Raw genomic sequence first — 16,693 nt, forward strand, 5'->3', positions numbered from 1 at the left:
CTGTGCTATAAAAAGCACTAGATGCGAAAGGGGCAGAACATATAGTATACACGGAGTACGCCATACTCTATACTATATACTATGCAGTAAATCGAATAGAGAATATAGAATATCTCAGTCATACAACAGATATCTTCTTGACTGTCTACTCATCTAAGTATAGATGGTCCCTGACTCACGTGACCAACCATAAGGGGGGCAACAAATGCCCAAGCCATCTCCATCTCCATTCCTCCCCAGCCCACTTCTTTTCCCCTCGCCCTTGCACTTTAATTTTCCTTTGGGAATGCTTGTTGAGACTTGTCAGTTTTACCTTGAAAGCTCCAATCCCCACTCCTTCAGCCTGCGCGCTTGGAGACCCTGGACCCTCTATACCGCCTTCGCATCGTGAACTCGATCTCGCGCGCTATTCTCCTTGCCCCGTACTTCATCTGCCACTCCGCCTGTCTTGGCTACATGGCGTGAAGGTGAGTACTGTCCGTGGTTCAGGTCCAGTGTGAAAGGCTAACCAAACAAGACCTCGAACCGTACGCGCTCAGTCTTGAATCCCCCACCGTTAATCGCGTTGTACCCTCGAGTCGACACTTCCCCGGCCGCTTTCTTCAACACTTTGCATGCAGCGTTTGGTGTGATTTCATTCAGCAACGCCTTCCTTCTCTTTTGACGGGGGACCAAGATGCCCCCCGGTGAACTACCAGCTAGCCTGGTCGCAGGCAACCCCAGCGGCCGTCCTACCGTCAACACCTCGGGCTACGGGGCTAGCTATACAAAAAACACACCTACCTCTCCCGAAGACAGTCTGATTCCATTCGAATCACCAACCACACGAACTGGTGGCCCAAGTCCAATCACCCCAGTGAACCAAGAGGATGGTCGTTCGAGTCGCGGGCTGGGTCCCGACCAGGCCAGCTATCGCGACCGTTCAACACACTCGGCCCCTCGAGACAGATCGCGAGCGAACGGGCGTCAACACAACAAGTCCCCGGGCGGCTCATCGCGCCTGTGCCAGAAATGTGGTGAATCACTCACCGGTCAGTTTGTGCGGGCCCTAGGGGGCACTTTTCATCTGGAGTGTTTTAAGTGCGAGGTAAGTTGACTCCCTATCGCTGGTTTGCGGTGGATTCTTTCTGACTATCCCTGCTGTTAGGATTGTGGTGAAATCGTTGCTTCAAAGTTCTTCCCCGTGGACTCGGAGGATGGGAGCTGCCAATTCCCGCTGTGTGAAACCGATTACTTTAGACGACTGAGTCTCCTTTGCCACGAGTGTGGTGGAGCGCTACGGGGGTCATACATCACTGCGCTGGACCGCAAATACCATATTGAGCATTTTACTTGTTCAGTGTGTCCGACCGTCTTTGGTGCCCAGGACTCCTACTACGAACACGAAAGCAAGGTCTACTGTCACTTCCATTACTCCACTCAGTTCGCCCAGCGGTGTCACGGGTGTCATACTGCGATTTTGAAACAGTTCGTTGAGATCTTCCGCAACGGCCAAAACCAACACTGGCACCCCGAGTGCTATATGATTCACAAGTTCTGGAACGTCAGATTATCTCCCGCGGGTCAGACATGGGAGCCTCCACCGGTGGATGAGGATGCGAGTGAGGAAGAACGCAAACAGATTCGTGAAGAGGAAGACATCATGGAGGAGAAGGTTTTCAACATCTGGAACACACTCTCAACGTTTGAGGAATCCTCTGCTGCTTGCATCTCCGACATGCTACTCCATGTCAGCAATGGCGCTTATCTTGACGGCGTGCTTGTCGCCAAACGCTTTATTGGTCACGTCGAAATTCTGTTTGGCGCGGTAGACCAACTAGCGAACTACATTAAATCCCACGAGTTGAAGGGTGAGTCCACCGATCCCTTGGATTCATCTGAACCAACGGCTAATGTCACATCAGAACTGTCTTATGGCCGTGAAGCCAAGCTTCTCTGCAAGAAGATTGTCGCTTTCTTCGCTCTTCTGTCGAAAACGCAAGAGACCGGGGTGCGCAAACTCGGCGTCACACAAGAGCTTCTGTCTTTGGTGACTGGTCTTGCTCATTACCTCAAGCTCTTGATCCGCATTGGATTGCAGGGTGCACTCAAACTGGAGCGAGAGAAATCTTCACCTGATGGCTTGCATAACTTCCTGGAGCATCTCCGTGATCTTGAATCACTCGCAGAACTGGAAGATGAGAATGCCCCACTCGATCTTATGGCTGGGGTAGAGGGGTTGGCCGATCAGCTGTCAGATTGCTGCATTGCCTGCAAAGAACCGATCGATGACGAGTGTGTTTTGTTAGGACAGAGTCGTTGGCACATCAAGCCACCTCATCTTTCATGCTCTACATGCGAGAAAGATTTGACTGACGAACTCTCCGATGCATTATGGAGTGAAGCTGAGGAGCAGGCCTACTGCAGCGACTGTGCCACTCGGAAGAATCTTGGTTCCACTGTACGAGGTGGTTTCATCCCAGTCTCAAAGCTGCAGCAATTCATCTTCCTGCTGAAGGTGGCACTGGCTCGACTTCTCGCTGTACTTCGGTCTGGAGGAACTTTGCCCCACACCTCAGGTGAGATTTACTACCATGCCCCCGATCCCGCTAGCAGTCTGGCTAACTTGTTACGCCTCAGACGACCCTAATTTGCAGGGATACAACGACAATGGGGGTCACCGGACGCCCGGCGACGTTCGCCGCGCTAACACACGCTCTCAATCTTACACTGGTGGCTCCCGAGATGGTCTGGAAGAATCGTCCCTTGAGCAGACCGTGGGTGAGATGCGGCGACTGCGCTCTATTCGCAATGAGCGGACTCTTTCCACAACATACAAGAGGGCCCGCGCATCAAGGATCATTGATGGCCCGGAGGGAAGAAGTGCCCGACCAGGATCCTCCGGTAACGATGGATCTGATCCAAGGGGTCCTGGATTCCAGATCGTTGAGGAAAGAGATGCGAATGGCGATACTGTCACCGATTTGACATTCGGTACACAAGATGCTTTGACGCTGGACGATATTCCACGCATCGTTGCGGCCGAGCAAGCCAAGGAGCAGCGACCCAATGCATACAAGCATGCCGGCACAAAGCTTGTCGGTGGGATAGAACCGATGCCCAGATACAACCGCGGCCATCAACGCGGGGTGTCGAGTGGAAACCTGGAGGCACTCATGGAGCCTACCCGGTCCAAGCGATACTTCTCTGAACTGACGGCTTTGGAGTACTTCATCGTCCGTCACGTTGCTGTGTTACAGATGGAACCCCTGTTGGAAGGTTATTTCAACATGGAGGAGTTGCTCTCACTTATTGAGTCGCGCAAACCCACCATTTGGAACATCTTTGGTCGCGCCTTCAAGGATAACAAGAAGGGCGGCAAGAAGAAGGGTGTCTTTGGTGTTGGTTTGGACTACTTGGTTGAAAAGGAGGGCACAGAGTCAAGCCACGGTGTTGGCCCTGGTGCGCTCCGCATTCCAACGTTGGTTGATGATTCTGTTTCCGCCATGCGGCAGATGGACATGTCAGTGGAGGGTGTCTTCCGAAAGAACGGCAACATCCGGCGACTGAAGGACATTGCGGAGTTGATTGACACCAAATATGACCAAGTCGATTTGACAAAGGAGACTCCTGTGCAGATTGCAGCACTCTTGAAGAAATTCCTTCGTGAGATGCCTGATCCCCTTTTAACATTCAAGCTTCACCGACTCTTTGTCATCTCACAAAGTAAGTTTACGGTCTAGCTCTATCTAGTTGGAAAGATACTAACCTGTCACAGAACTTCCCGACCCTGAGAAGCAGAAGCGAGTACTGCACTTGTCATGCTGTCTGCTACCTAAAGCTCACCGTGACACGATGGAAGTCCTCTTCGCATTCTTGAACTGGACGTCATCCTTCTCGCACGTGGACGAGGACTCTGGGAGCAAGATGGACATTCACAATCTTGCAACTGTCATCACACCCAATATCCTCTACCCCAATGCTAAGAACAGCACTGTGGATGAGAGCTTCTTGTCTATTGAAGCTGTCAACGCCCTGATCACGTATAACGACGCCATGTGCGAGGTAAGTAAACCAGCCTTCTGTCCTACGTATGTGTACTGACTATTCTTATAGATTCCGGAAGACCTGCAACAGATCTTAAGCGATCAGACTCTTTTCAGGGAGAATGCCGAAGTGACGACCAAGGAAATCCTGAAACGGTACGGTGATATTGCACGAGGCAGCTTCTCACAGAAACCTGAGAACGGCGGTGAAACATTCACTATTACCACGCCCAACCGCAACAACAGCGCCCCAGCTTCCGCACGCATCGAGACCGACCCCTCTCAGGACGCGGCCTGGCAAATGCAGAGCTCAGTCCGCCATGTGCCAGGGCCCAGCAGTCACACGCACTCCGCCAGCGCTAACCCCCAAGCTGGCCTCGACTTTGGCCCGCCTCCAGCGGCTTATCACCGTGACCGTAGCACCAGCAACGGCAGCCAGCCAAATGCCGGTGCACCCGATGCTCAACCCCAAAATGTTGCATATCGACCGCGTCCAAGTCCAGGCGCCATGGGCGTTACCGGATAGACAGGTTCTGGTTCTACTTTTTACTTTATTTCTGCACAACTGTTCTGTGATACATCTTGATTTGCATCCGTCCTTCTGATTCATTCTCCGTGGAGTGTTTTCTTTTCTTGGGGGCTTGCTTAGCGTTCTTTTTCTTCTCCTTTTTGTTGAGTGATAGGCTTGGTTGACGGAGTTCTTTTCCTTTTACCCCCTGAAAATTCCCCCAAGTGATCAAGCTGGTTGATCGCTGTGGATTAGTTCCTGTTTTATCTCCATCTCTATAGGGGCTATGATGCCTTGCTTTTTTTTGTTCATCTGCATCTGATTAGAGGGATCAGCCATACCCATACTGTCCCTCTGGGCCATACATGTCCTGCTTTTCATTCTTTTCCACTTTTGAGCATGCTCATTTTCTTCTTTTCTTGTGGGCCAGGCTCCGGCTTTACCTAGACCCTTTTTTCCCTTTGCTTCCATTTTTATTCTCCTCCCTTGGTTGCCTTTTTAAAATACCAGGGAGCCTCTTATTTCCTTGCTCTTTCATTTTGTCCAATGAACATGATTGCTATGGCACCCGAAGTGTAGATTCTGAAGTAAACTGTGAATTGCCTTTTCTGGTTAGTTCTCCACCTGACCTCTCCCTTGTCTATCCACACCTGTGTCTGGTCATTCTTATGCTTTGCAGCTCTCTTCACTTTGAATCTGTACATTATGCACCTCCGTCCACTGTCACCAGAGGTGGTCGTGCAAATATGCGAGTACGTTGCACCTGATGACCTACCTAGTGTTTACGAGTTGGCCCTAGCAAGCAAACAAAGCTATGTTGTCGCTAGTAGACATCTGTTTCCTCAAATTTATCTGAGCATTGCCAGCCGCGAAGAAACTGGCCAGATATGTCAAACGATGGAGTAAAATTCTCCATGAGGCGATCTCGTTTACGTCTGTTCTTCATTTGTTAGTCCGAGAAGAAATGCCGTTGATAGACCGCGATCGGGGAGATATGACACCCAAGATCGGGTTGCCAACCCTGGCTGTCACAAGGATGTATTGACTTGTCTTCGAAAGTACTACATAAACGATATCAACGGCGTCATTAATTGTGTCCCTCCGCCTCAACATGACAGCTGGGGCCTGCTTCACTCTTGTGGGCCAACCATCGGGCCTCTGATATCACTTGGAGCTGTGGGACCCTATTTCCGCCCTGTCTATCCTCCATCGATCGATGCCAAAATGAAAACTGCATATCATGTCATTCAAATTGCCAAGTCTATGCTACAAGACTGATAACCCTCAGGATATCGACGCATCTGAATATGAGTTAGCTACGTCGCCTTGGTTATCCAGTATCCTCGTTCCTGTTACCTGTTACAATTTTTATAAAAAGGCAGACTATAACGGCGATGCAGTGATTGAGGTAGCAAATGGACTAGCCCCCATTCTAACCAATGTACACCTGTTTTTCGAGTCACCAGGTCTCTCCTGTCTCAATTCAATCCCACTATCTCGACCTCCACAGCGAGGCTTCTTTCCAAACTGCTCAAATTGGGATGGCAGCTCGTTCAAAGGACACCTAAGAGAATTAAGTCTCAGCCTGCCAGTGGGTAAGGCCGGCTTCATCGGTACTTGAAAAGAGCAAAACGCCTTCGCTGACCTACTGGGTATACATCTGTGGAAGTTCCCTGTCTTGGAATCACTGGTCCTAGATTTCGGGTTCACAAGAGACAAAGAGCTCTCCGGCTTCTCGATGAAACAGAGAGTGTATTTGTCTCATCTCTTCCGCCTCTGTAGAGCATACGCATCTCCGGCAGCGTCCGAACGAAAGTATTTCAAGCCATGCTTGAACAACATGGCAAATCTCTGCGCAAAGCTTCCCTCATATCCGAAGAGCGGATAATAAATATGAAAATCCTTCTCACGATAGATGGCTTGTGCGGACTCGCGCTGCCGGCCTCAACATGCAGGAACTGCGCTTTACCATGTTCACGACAATCGGCGAAGATGGGAAAGCTGTCTACAAAGCAGTTGGAGAATTCCCCTACCTAACGGACCTGAAGATATTAATGATTTGTATCGGACGGCCCGAAGAGCGGGTATCTAAAGATCCAAAACTGCAATCTCGTTATTATGGGAACATCAAGGTCAATGCTAGGCTGGTGGAGACTTTATCAAGCAGTCATCTTCCTTGCAACGTCTTGAAGTGGACTTCCACGCCATGTTTTCACGCCGATGCAGGTGCATTCGGATGGAATATGTAGGGTTATCGTGCGTGAGATTAGGGAAATCAAACCAAGACAAAGACATGAAAAATGGAGTTGGGTTCTCCATAGCCTTAAGCTTTCGGAGAGGGTCGACGGCGAAGGAATGGATGGAAAGGGGCTGCTCGCCACAAAACCTCACACTATGAATGCTTCTAGTGGTAACCTCTCGAGCTCTTGCATGCGAGTCTCACAATCTGATCCATTAAACACACTATCTAGGTAAGCTGTAAGAGCAGAAAATCAATTGTAACATCTCTCGAGTGGCTGTTCCTCGGGGAACAACCATGCATCATCCACCGAACCAACCAACCAAGACTTTAACTCTTCAAAAGCATCCGAATCATTCTTCTCCAAGACAACATCATTCGCCGGATCATGCCATGCGTCAGTTTGTCCAGCCCCAGTAGTATCTAGCGATTCCCCAATCCTCCGACAACTCCCAAAATCAATATTTACCGGCTCATCAAGCTCATCAAACATGATATTGGACGGGTTGAGATCATTGTGCACCAAACCAAGCGAATGAAGATGCCTAATAGCATCCAAAATCCCAACTAGACCAATCCTGACAGCATCATCGACTTGCAAGCGTGCACTAGAACGGAAGTCGTCCTTGTTCAAGTAGTCCGGGTTAACCCTCTGATACATAGTCGCTTTGTAGCGCTTGAAGCAAAGACCCGTAACATGGCCATTCTTCTCTCGACAACCGTAGTAGGTAGCGATATTAGGATGTGGATTCCGGCGCAAGATCTCATTGATCTCAACCTCGTGTCGCATGGTATCCTCCAGCCCAGGATCATGAAGGTCGTTGAGACCTGGCGCTTTGAAGTGGCAATTCTGTTCCAAGGTCACAGCCCATGTTTCCTGTACTTCTGGACCTATATCCTCTGTTTTGATCAACTTGAGATTCCGCAGCTGGCTTGGGTGTGTTGGTTTCGTTGATCGATCGTCCCACGTCCCGTAGTGTATGTTGCCTTCGTGTCGGACGTAGAAGTTCTGCCAGCAAAACTGGAGTTTGCCATTCTCTTCTATGAAGGTTTCGGATTGCTGGATAATCTCCATTGCTGGGGGATAGTATAGCGATAAATTGTATGGACGGGGTATGCTAGAATAGAGTCCGTATTTTGACCGCCAATTTGTAGCGGTGTGATAGATCGGACATCTAGATGGTTGGTAGTAGAATGACAGGGGTTAAGCGTAGCATGCGGGAATGCGGGCTTGTTGTTGGAACGTGTCAGTCCATCTCTACAGGAGGCCACTCGTGGCCTAGAACGGATTGAACAAATAATGAACTGAGAAATGCCCCCATAAAGGACATGAAGGCAAAGTTGACACTCGAGAATGCAATACACCTATTACGATACCACTCCAAAAAATCCAAGAAGAACAGCGCCCAGGCTCAAATTGTTCATGTAGTCTGTAGTCACCCACGCTCAAAGTAACACGAATCCCACCTAACTCCAACAAGGAAGAAAAGAAAATAGCTGTACAGCGCATGCCAGAATGTCTAGATCCGCTTGCGCAACGCTCGGGTCCGAGTTGCACTTTCAGTGGCAGCTGGAGCAGTGGTCTTCCGCATCGACGCGGTATTAGCAGGTTTCTTGACAGCCATTGATGCAGCCTGCATGCGAGGAGCAGCCGGCTTCTTTGCAGCAGCGCTAGAAGCCGCTGTGGCCTTTCTAGCACCAGTTCCAGTTCGAGTTGGTTTCATAACTGTTGTACCCGAGGATGCGTTGGACGAGGCACTATTCCTGCGCTCCGCCTGTCGGGTAGCCGGGCGCGGCAAAGGTGAACGAGTAGTAGTTTTTGGTCCTGTCGCAGCACGATTGGTCGTCTTCTGAGCCCGGGATGGAGGACGCTGGTCCTTCACGGCGGATACAGTGGCACCGCGTGATCGCAGTGGACTAGAAGGCTTCAGTGGAGATGTGGGGCGGGATAGGTAAGATGATTGACCCTTTTCAGGCGAGGCACGGAAGGGCGAGTGGGGGTATGTTCGTGAGTTGATTGACTTGGGAGACAAGATTCGGTTCTCGTTGCCTCGCACTTCTTGAGACGCCACGCGCGAAGCCCCGCCGGCGGGTCCTGCCTTCACGCGGCGCTTAGGGTTGTTCAATCCTTCACTGGCAGGAGCATTCTCCTTGTCAGAGAAGTGGCCATCAGGGCTGGAGAACTGGTTAGTAGGCGAGTCAAATTGAGCGTGCGGACATCGTACCTTGCCCTTCTAGTTCGACCGTCGCGTGCAGCAGAGGTTTCTGGATCGATAGAAATGCTGGCAATGTTACGCGAAACCTTCGCAGGGGAGTACTTTCGAGAAGGCGACAGATTCTGTTGTTTGTTTGTCGTGGCATTGTGCTTCTCAAGTAGCTCGCCCATGTTGGCCTTGCGCAGCGAGAGTGGGATTCGGTTGACGCGTCGTTCAATACGCGCTCGGAGGTCGTTGGCTTGAAGTGCATATTGAGCACGAAGCTTACGCGCCCGCTCCGTAACTGCGGGCAAGTTAGTACCGTGACGGCCTGGGAGAAGGATGTCGCAACCCACTTTCAAGTTGTAGATTGTCCATCAGTGCCTGCTTTTGATGTTGAGTGAGACGCATCCTTTTGGTAGGACTGCCCGTAGGCGTGACGTCCATAGCGTCGGAGTTACGCTTGACAGCGGGCATTGTGTGCTCGAAGGGATATATGTGGGATGTATCAAGAAGTCAAGGCGTGCGGAGCAAGGAGGACTGAGGACCAACAACAAACAGCGTGCGGGCGGAGAGCCCTGGCAGAATGCAGAGCTTCCACCTCTCCTTCGTCATCCGTCTTCATCTCTACGATCTGCTCTCCTTTACCTCCTTTACTTTAATTCCATTCCTATCCGCCATCATGTCACTTGAAGCTACTATGATCATGTCCGTTACTTTCCTCTTCTTTCTGGCTTCTAATGCTGACTCCAAGCTACAGTGTCGACAACAGCGAAAGCAGTCGCAATGGAGACTACACGTGAGTATATCCAATGTTGCTCCTCTTCCATCTGGGGATGACGTCTAATTCTGTTAGATCAACCCGGTGGCAATCTCAAGTCGATGCTGTTAGTGTCATCCACAGTGCCAAAATGCGTGTACACCCGCAGTCAGCTGTCGGCCTCATGAGCATGGGCGGCAAGGGTCCCGAGGTGCTGTCAACCTTTACATCAGACTTTGGCGCAATTCTGGCCGGTCTGCATCAGACGAAAATCCACGGCACATCCCATCTCAGCTCGAGTATTCAGGTTGCAGCTGTAAGTTCTCCACGCCCGATTTCTAAGCTCCTCATGACTGACCTAGATGATATCTTAGTTGGCCCTCAAGCACCGTATGGAGAAGTCCCAACGCCAACGCATCGTCGTATTCTCATGCTCCCCTATCGAAGAAGATGAGAAGACCCTCGTGAAGCTGGCCAAGAAGATGAAGAAGAACAATGTGTCGATCGACGTGGTGGCATTCGGAGATCTTGAGTCAGACCAGACCAAGAAGCTGGAGGCCTTTGTTGAGAACGTCAAGAGTGGTGATGGATCCCATCTCGCTATCATTCCCCCGGGTCCTCATCTGCTTAGCGAGGAGCTGCAGCTGACCCCGATCCTGGCTGGTGAGGATGCCGGCACCGGCGGCGGAGGCGGCGAGGGCGGCGAAGGTGGTGGCTTCGGATTCGAGGATGCCGCTGAGAACGACCCCGAGCTGGCCTTTGCTTTGCGGTTATCGCTCGAGGAGGAGAAGAACCGACAGGAGAAAGAGAAGCGCGATCAGGAAGAGCAGGAAGGCAAGACGCAACTGGGCAATATCCCCGAGGAAGGCTCCAGCGGTGACAAAGATAAGAAGGATGAGGACAAGATGGACACAGCGTAAGGTTCTACTCGAGCCTTGAATATGATCGTGATGCATACCCGGCGTTTACTTTTGCTTGTCCTGTATTCTTGAGCCGGCCCTCCTGGGTACGTTCTATAGTGCAAGAGAAATATGTGTGATTTTGGTAGACGAGACGGAGTGATCTCCGGACACAAGTACAAGAAGAAACCGTATCTAATTCGTAAAGTCATGATCCTCCCATGGAGGGTTATGTCCTCCCTCTCAACCATGCGCCCAGATGCCTATCAAATGCCTCACACCGCACAGGCATCTCGAGCTGATAGAACGGATTCTTCATCACGTAGTCCGCATAGAGCTCATAGATCTTCTGCACGATTGTCTCCACATTGCCAGTCATCGGATCCGTAAACAACAAGAATTTCGTCCCCGTCAAAGTCTGGAAACATGTCAATCGGAACTTGTCGGTTTCGAGGTAATCCAGGCCAGTTACTGGCACGCCGGGATTCGGATAGGAGTATCCGGACGCAGCAGGAGTGGTGGTGCCTGGGGAGGAGGTAGCGGGGGAGGGCGTCGGTTGTGAGATAGGCAGTTTAGGGGTGATAGAGCGAGTAATGGCGTGGACACTATCAAGATCAATGTCAGACGGTCTTCAAGTTCAACAGGAGAAGGGGTGGCATACCCGTGGAAGGTGCCCGCTAAGACGAGGTAATCATTTGTCGACAGTTTGCGCAACCCGGGCTGGAACTCGCGCTGGTAGATGAGGCCACCGGCTTTGTTGATTATGATTAGGGAGAAGACCGTCCTGTTGTTAGAAGGCATGTCAGTTGCGGCCAGGTGGTGCGCAGGTTTGGGGACGTAGCGTACATGGTGAACGGGTCTGGATCGAGCGTAGCCTGGAAAGCAAGGGGCGAAGAGCGCTAGTGCGTATGCGTCATGCCTGACAAGGTGGATCGAGGCGAAACACAATTGGCGTAGATGTTCCTGCAGATGTCCAGATGTTAGGGAGTCGAGTTCCGGGTGTGGGGTGACCGCCTTGGAGATACAGCTTCAGTCTACTGGCGATTTTGTTAAGGAAATAGTCAGGGAAACTAATGATAAATTCCTCTAATATATCTCTATGTAATGCAAGATATGCAATTTATACCTAATTTTCTTCTTATGGAATTCTTAAATAAATGGTCTTCTATTCGGGGAATACTGTATCGTTTTTTTATACCTCGAGGGCTTTCCTAATGATTTGATCACCGCAAAGAATCACTGTCCCATGGCCATAACATTTCTAGTGCATTTATATTAACCAGATTATTGCTATAAGGTTATCTGCCACAAATGAGCAACAGTCACCCACACACTGAGGTATAAAAACCCAAGCTGCCCTCACAAAATCCAAGTCAAAATGGCCCCAAATTTTCTCCAGGCTATCTCAAAGTAATGAAAAGATTGCCCGGATGAGATCTGTGAGAATTATTCAAGGGCAATCGGAATCCCAGATCCTACTTGTGAGGTCAATGGTAATCCATTCAATCGATGAAAGTTGCTAATCCCACTAGACGAATAGCCGTACAACGTTGCTCGAAAATGCAATCCTTAAGAGTCCCTTCTTTTGGCTGCTTGTGAAATAGAAGATTGCTTTACCTTGAGCTTATAAGTGATCAGCTAGTGCACATCCACTGGAAGGAGCTGTCGCCATTTCAGCTGAAACGTGGAGAATGCCGCTGGGAGTTGTGGCACGCTGTCTGCGAGCGGCGTGAGGAATTCCCGAGCGCTCTTATTTTGATTGTTGTCGGAATTGGCAGACCGAGGCTGTGTTTGAACTGAAAAGTCCGACAATTGGCGGCGTAAAGTGGTTAAGATACTGGCAAATTGGGCAAGTCATCATCCTTTTGTCGAGACAATACCTTATATTTGGTAGCCGGGAAGAAGCATTGGAAGTTCTTTCGTGACAAACATCTCTGTGACGATCAAAGTTATGGATTTCAGCTGCCTTGGTTTGCAATACGTTGGAACGTACGGAGTAAGTCTGGGCGACGATGAAAAGGACACAATTATGCGTGGTCTTTGGGTCACTAAACCGTGGTGTTTTCATGCGTCTGCTTTCCACTATCCTTTGTTACGCGTAGTGTTAAATTTTACTCAGTATACACCGAACTAACTATACCAACTCAAGAATATGGGTATGGCGCGTACATAAGGAGTGGGCGATAAAAAGGGCCATTTATCCCTCTTTGCTTCTATTCTCGGAATTTAGGTCTCTCGTCGAAAGCACCTTCACCCTAGACTTAACTTGTCCGTTTCTTCATTTCCTAGTATGCTTCCGAAACGTTCGATGAAGCGCATAGGTGATTTCGATTGAGACAATTTTGTTCATTAATCGGATGCGCTAGTTGAGAGTGCACTTACCGATGCTACAAAGAGACACCTGAATTATATGAGAGATCATTTTGGAAAGTACTTGTGCCCTATATTCCCTCCTAAATGCTTGCATCCATTGTTAAGTCATCATTATAGGTTTATATCACGGAGTCTCTAGGAAGCATACACTGATCTCTCGCAACTATAGATGATCGACAATATATAGTTGTCGACACGTTAGCGTTGACTCACCGTAACAGTACCCTTTATGTTAAATAAACATTACTAAGTTACTCGTATTTGCTACCTTAACTCTTTATCTTAAAAACACTCACTAATAGACTAATACTTCGGTATATATCGATTCAGCGCTGTATCTAGCATCGTTACTCGATACCGTTGAGAGGATTTAGCCCGTATAGGCCTACTAGGCAACGGTACGGTTAAGAGACAGATCATTCACGTTAGAAGACAGAGAAGTATAGGCAAATATAACCTAGTATTCTTCTAACATAGCGACAACCAGTTAGTCGTGCGTAACACTTAGTCCCTAATGTCTGAATAGGATTGACGGGTTGCCCGTGGCAAAGCCTTAACAGGTCCATCGATTGCCACCAGCCAACTACCAACCCTTTCCAGATTGTCCGTGTGTCTCCCAGGAGGATGCCCATGTCTCGGTGGTGCCCATGTCTCGAAGAACAGCTGCACCCAAAGTTGCCCGTGGCTGAGCCTTCACGAGGTCCGCAGTACAGGATGTCTTCAAACCTTAACGAGTTCGAGACTTAACGAGGCCTCTGGGCCTTGAACGAGGGCTGTCCAAAGCCAGCTTGACTGCCTATGTCACCGGTTTACTACTCTGACGAGCGGGCTGTGGCGAGGTCTAAGTTTCTGAAAGGCTGGAAGGTTTTCGAGGCCTGTGTGACTGAGATTGCGATTAAGGAGCAAGGAAGCACTATTTAACTTGCCCGAGGGCCTAAGGATACATGTACCACAGGCGTTGGATCCACACGTTTTATTTCTGTACATACAGAGCACTCCTCCCTTTTTCTGAAGATCGAAATAAGTACAATGATGTTCGGCAAGAACTATTATTCTTTAATTTCTGCGACCATGCTAGCCTAGACAATTTAACCATTAATGCTAGGGACAGATATCGAAATTGATGCCGTGACTTGGTAAATTGATACACTGAGGATATTAACCTAGCGGTCGAAAACACTCTTTAGCATAGAAATTTATGAACTCAAAAGGCTTCCTACTTGCTCAATTTAACGAAAAGAAACAGCGAGACAATAGCACACTGCTCAACAAATGTCAATTATACCCTTTACTAGGGATAGAAGTAAGATCAATCAGAAAGTTGCGGCACATGAGATGAAAAACATAAAATGAAGTTGAACTCAAGTGCAAGAAAGATCACTGCAGTATCCACTGTCACAGAAGAGTTGAATCTTCCACCTTTACCATTATCCACCTGCAGTAGGAAATCCGTATTCGGAGCAAGCAAGTCGCAACTCGCAAATCACCAGCTCTCACCCTCATGGGAATTCCAACCCCCGTGGGTAGAGGTAGCTGTCACCGTAGAAGTGACAGTGTCTGTAGTGGTGAAAGTGTCTGTAGTAGTGATGAAATCCGTGGTTGTGGTGGTGACGGTGTCCGTGGTGGTGACAGGGGGGTCAGTGGTGGTAGTGGTGGTGGTGCTGGTGGTGGTGCTGGTGGCGGTAACGGTTACTGTAGTCTTTGTCGGGGAGCATTTGCAGGCACTAACACTTATATTTGTTATTTTCGCTGGTCTGATATTTAGGAATAACTGGAGACTAACGCAGCGTTTTCGTTCGTCCATCCGGCACTGTGATCAGTCGTTCCAGGCAGCGCGGTGACATAGGCACAGATAGTTAAGAGAGTAAAGAGAGAGAACTGCATCTTGAGAGATATATTCTTGACGGATATGAGTATAAGGAAGATTCTTTTTGAATTTAACAAGAGCTTCTTGTCGCGACAGGTAGGATCTTATATAGCCAGCTCGAGGTAGGTAGTTTACTATCCAGGTATCCAGTAACCAATAGATTGATTTGTTCCGTTACTCGGATAAAGAGGCTCTATCTACATTCTCAGTGTATTGACCGTTACTCGGGGCAAGGACCTGTCATCGCGCGACCCACCAATCAGGTTAAGGACAGGCTTAACTCCTTACCTCTACGACGAAAATTCTTGAAACGTTAATATCCCTAGATACTACAATACTATCAGCGACGATCGAATGCAGAATGTTCATATATTTGCTCTATAGCGCGTAACCAGCTCTGCACTTGAGGTCTGACCGTGAAACCCTTTGTGGTAGAAAAAGGGGGAATTAAGGCAACGAGGCTTACTAGACTTACAAGGAATGTGATTTCTGTTAAGTCTATGCAAACTGAGCGGATGATCTCTTGCAGCTTGCTCAGGTCCCATGCAGCATTGAAAGCGTATGTCGGGGTAGCATCCAAAAACTCCGATGTGATATACCCCCCGGCCTAGGCTCTTAACAACAGGATATCTTTCAATGAGCCTCTAATACATAGGAAAAGAAAAACTTCAAATTGATAGATATTTTATCCCCTCGCACCGATTCCTCGCCCTAATTAGCGCCTCGATCACGTATTCTCCTACCCATAAAATAATACCACCCTATTGCTGGATTGCTGCTTTTCATGGGGAAGAAGCGCCTAGCTACCTGTGGTTAATTGCTCCCGGAAGAATTAAGGACCGAAAAAACCATACCTGAATGTGCATTCTGTGGCTGATAAGGGTTAAATATGTTGAAACCTTCAATACACTGTGTAGCTAGACGCGGTGTGATCTGTAACGAATAGTTCCTTCTTCGACCAATGAAATGTATGAGTCAAATAGTTGGGATTAGAATCAGGGGGAAAAAGAAAAGGTACATTCTATGTAGTTGACACAGCGTGTGGGCGTCTGCAGCCAAAGCTTGTAAGGAACCCGTCTGCCATTGGCTGGAAAATGCAGCTGCCCTCTTAACCCTGTGAGTAGGTTCCCTATTGTCCCTCGACTGACCGATCAGAATCGTAGCATGCTTAAGGAATGCATGCCTTCTGTCAAGCTCGTATGTACCCTACACTCAAATTCCCGCAGATTGGGCCTGAATTGTTAGAAGAAATGGGCCAAAAAAAAGTAAAGACAGAATATCAGGGGAATGTCGGAGATATAAAGCGAAATTGCCGAACTGAAAATAATCGATACAAGCATTATAATGTTTCTTTAAATATTTAGATTTACTAGATTTGATCTGAAAGAGTAGGAGGTAATGGAGCTTAAGCAGTTCTTCTCTCTAGATAAGGTTAAAGCTCTAAAGGGAGACAAAGATAAGAAGCCTAATAATATTGAGATAGAGGCAACTAGTGATATAGAGGAATAGGACGGAAATTTTAATAGGTTCAGAGGGGTTAGATAATAATACTAATAATATTGCTAAGCTGTAACTACTAGAGAACACAACCTAGTTACGATAGGAAGTAAAAGAAAAAGTAGGGAGGATAATTCGAGTATTACTAGTGTATAAGTACCTTAAAATAAGGGGATCGGTAATTACACCCCCCCCTTCAGTAATTACACCCCCCCGTGCCTGAATTTGGCCTGAATTCGGCCTGAGTGCCTTACAGACCAGGCATAAATTGACCGCTTTTCTCACCGCTTTTGTGCCGAACTTTTATTTTATTACCACCTGGTCTACCAC

At 48.6% G+C, this 16,693-nt stretch overlaps 7 protein-coding genes across 7 annotated transcripts; 3 read left to right on the plus strand and 4 right to left on the minus strand.

The window, feature by feature from the left end:
- Positions 1–676: 676 nt before the first annotated feature.
- PENARI_c044G00567 (GTPase-activating protein LRG1) lies at positions 677–4,551 on the plus strand (the record flags this gene model as incomplete). Its single annotated transcript, XM_022637225.1, has 5 exons — positions 677–1,087; positions 1,148–2,558; positions 2,620–3,705; positions 3,758–4,044; positions 4,096–4,551. 5 exons carry the CDS (start codon positions 677–679, stop codon positions 4,549–4,551), a joined length of 3,651 nt encoding a protein of 1,216 aa, XP_022482919.1.
- Positions 4,552–6,482: 1,931 nt separating this feature from the next.
- Positions 6,483–6,782, plus strand: PENARI_c044G07541 (uncharacterized protein; the record flags this gene model as incomplete). Its single annotated transcript, XM_022637244.1, has 1 exon — positions 6,483–6,782. One exon carries the CDS (start codon positions 6,483–6,485, stop codon positions 6,780–6,782), a length of 300 nt encoding a protein of 99 aa, XP_022482894.1.
- Positions 6,783–7,025: 243 nt separating this feature from the next.
- On the minus strand, positions 7,026–7,847 carry PENARI_c044G07948 (uncharacterized protein; the record flags this gene model as incomplete). The annotated part of the gene is made up of 1 exon (XM_022637245.1): positions 7,026–7,847. One exon carries the CDS (start codon positions 7,845–7,847, stop codon positions 7,026–7,028), a length of 822 nt encoding a protein of 273 aa, XP_022482908.1.
- Positions 7,848–8,292: 445 nt separating this feature from the next.
- Positions 8,293–9,444, minus strand: PENARI_c044G04618 (uncharacterized protein; the record flags this gene model as incomplete). Its single annotated transcript, XM_022637237.1, has 3 exons — positions 8,293–8,947; positions 8,998–9,271; positions 9,324–9,444. The coding sequence occupies 3 exons, from the start codon at positions 9,442–9,444 to the stop codon at positions 8,293–8,295; spliced, it is 1,050 nt and encodes a 349-aa protein (XP_022482900.1).
- Positions 9,445–9,649: 205 nt separating this feature from the next.
- On the plus strand, positions 9,650–10,647 carry PENARI_c044G11626 (proteasome regulatory particle base subunit RPN10; the record flags this gene model as incomplete). Its single annotated transcript, XM_022637253.1, has 4 exons — positions 9,650–9,675; positions 9,728–9,766; positions 9,824–10,043; positions 10,102–10,647. 4 exons carry the CDS (start codon positions 9,650–9,652, stop codon positions 10,645–10,647), a joined length of 831 nt encoding a protein of 276 aa, XP_022482890.1.
- A 45-nt stretch (positions 10,648–10,692) lies between these two features.
- Positions 10,693–11,427, minus strand: PENARI_c044G10965 (trafficking protein particle complex subunit 4; the record flags this gene model as incomplete). The annotated part of the gene is made up of 3 exons (XM_022637251.1): positions 10,693–10,729; positions 10,908–11,231; positions 11,288–11,427. 3 exons carry the CDS (start codon positions 11,425–11,427, stop codon positions 10,693–10,695), a joined length of 501 nt encoding a protein of 166 aa, XP_022482918.1.
- Positions 11,428–14,482: 3,055 nt separating this feature from the next.
- PENARI_c044G05883 (uncharacterized protein) lies at positions 14,483–14,883 on the minus strand (the record flags this gene model as incomplete). Its single annotated transcript, XM_022637240.1, has 2 exons — positions 14,483–14,729; positions 14,783–14,883. The coding sequence occupies 2 exons, from the start codon at positions 14,881–14,883 to the stop codon at positions 14,483–14,485; spliced, it is 348 nt and encodes a 115-aa protein (XP_022482912.1).
- Positions 14,884–16,693: the final 1,810 nt, after the last annotated feature.

The sequence above is a fragment of the Penicillium arizonense genome, assembly GCF_001773325.1.
Source record: "Penicillium arizonense strain CBS 141311 chromosome Unknown PENARI_contig044, whole genome shotgun sequence".
Taxonomy (NCBI): domain Eukaryota; kingdom Fungi; phylum Ascomycota; class Eurotiomycetes; order Eurotiales; family Aspergillaceae; genus Penicillium; species Penicillium arizonense.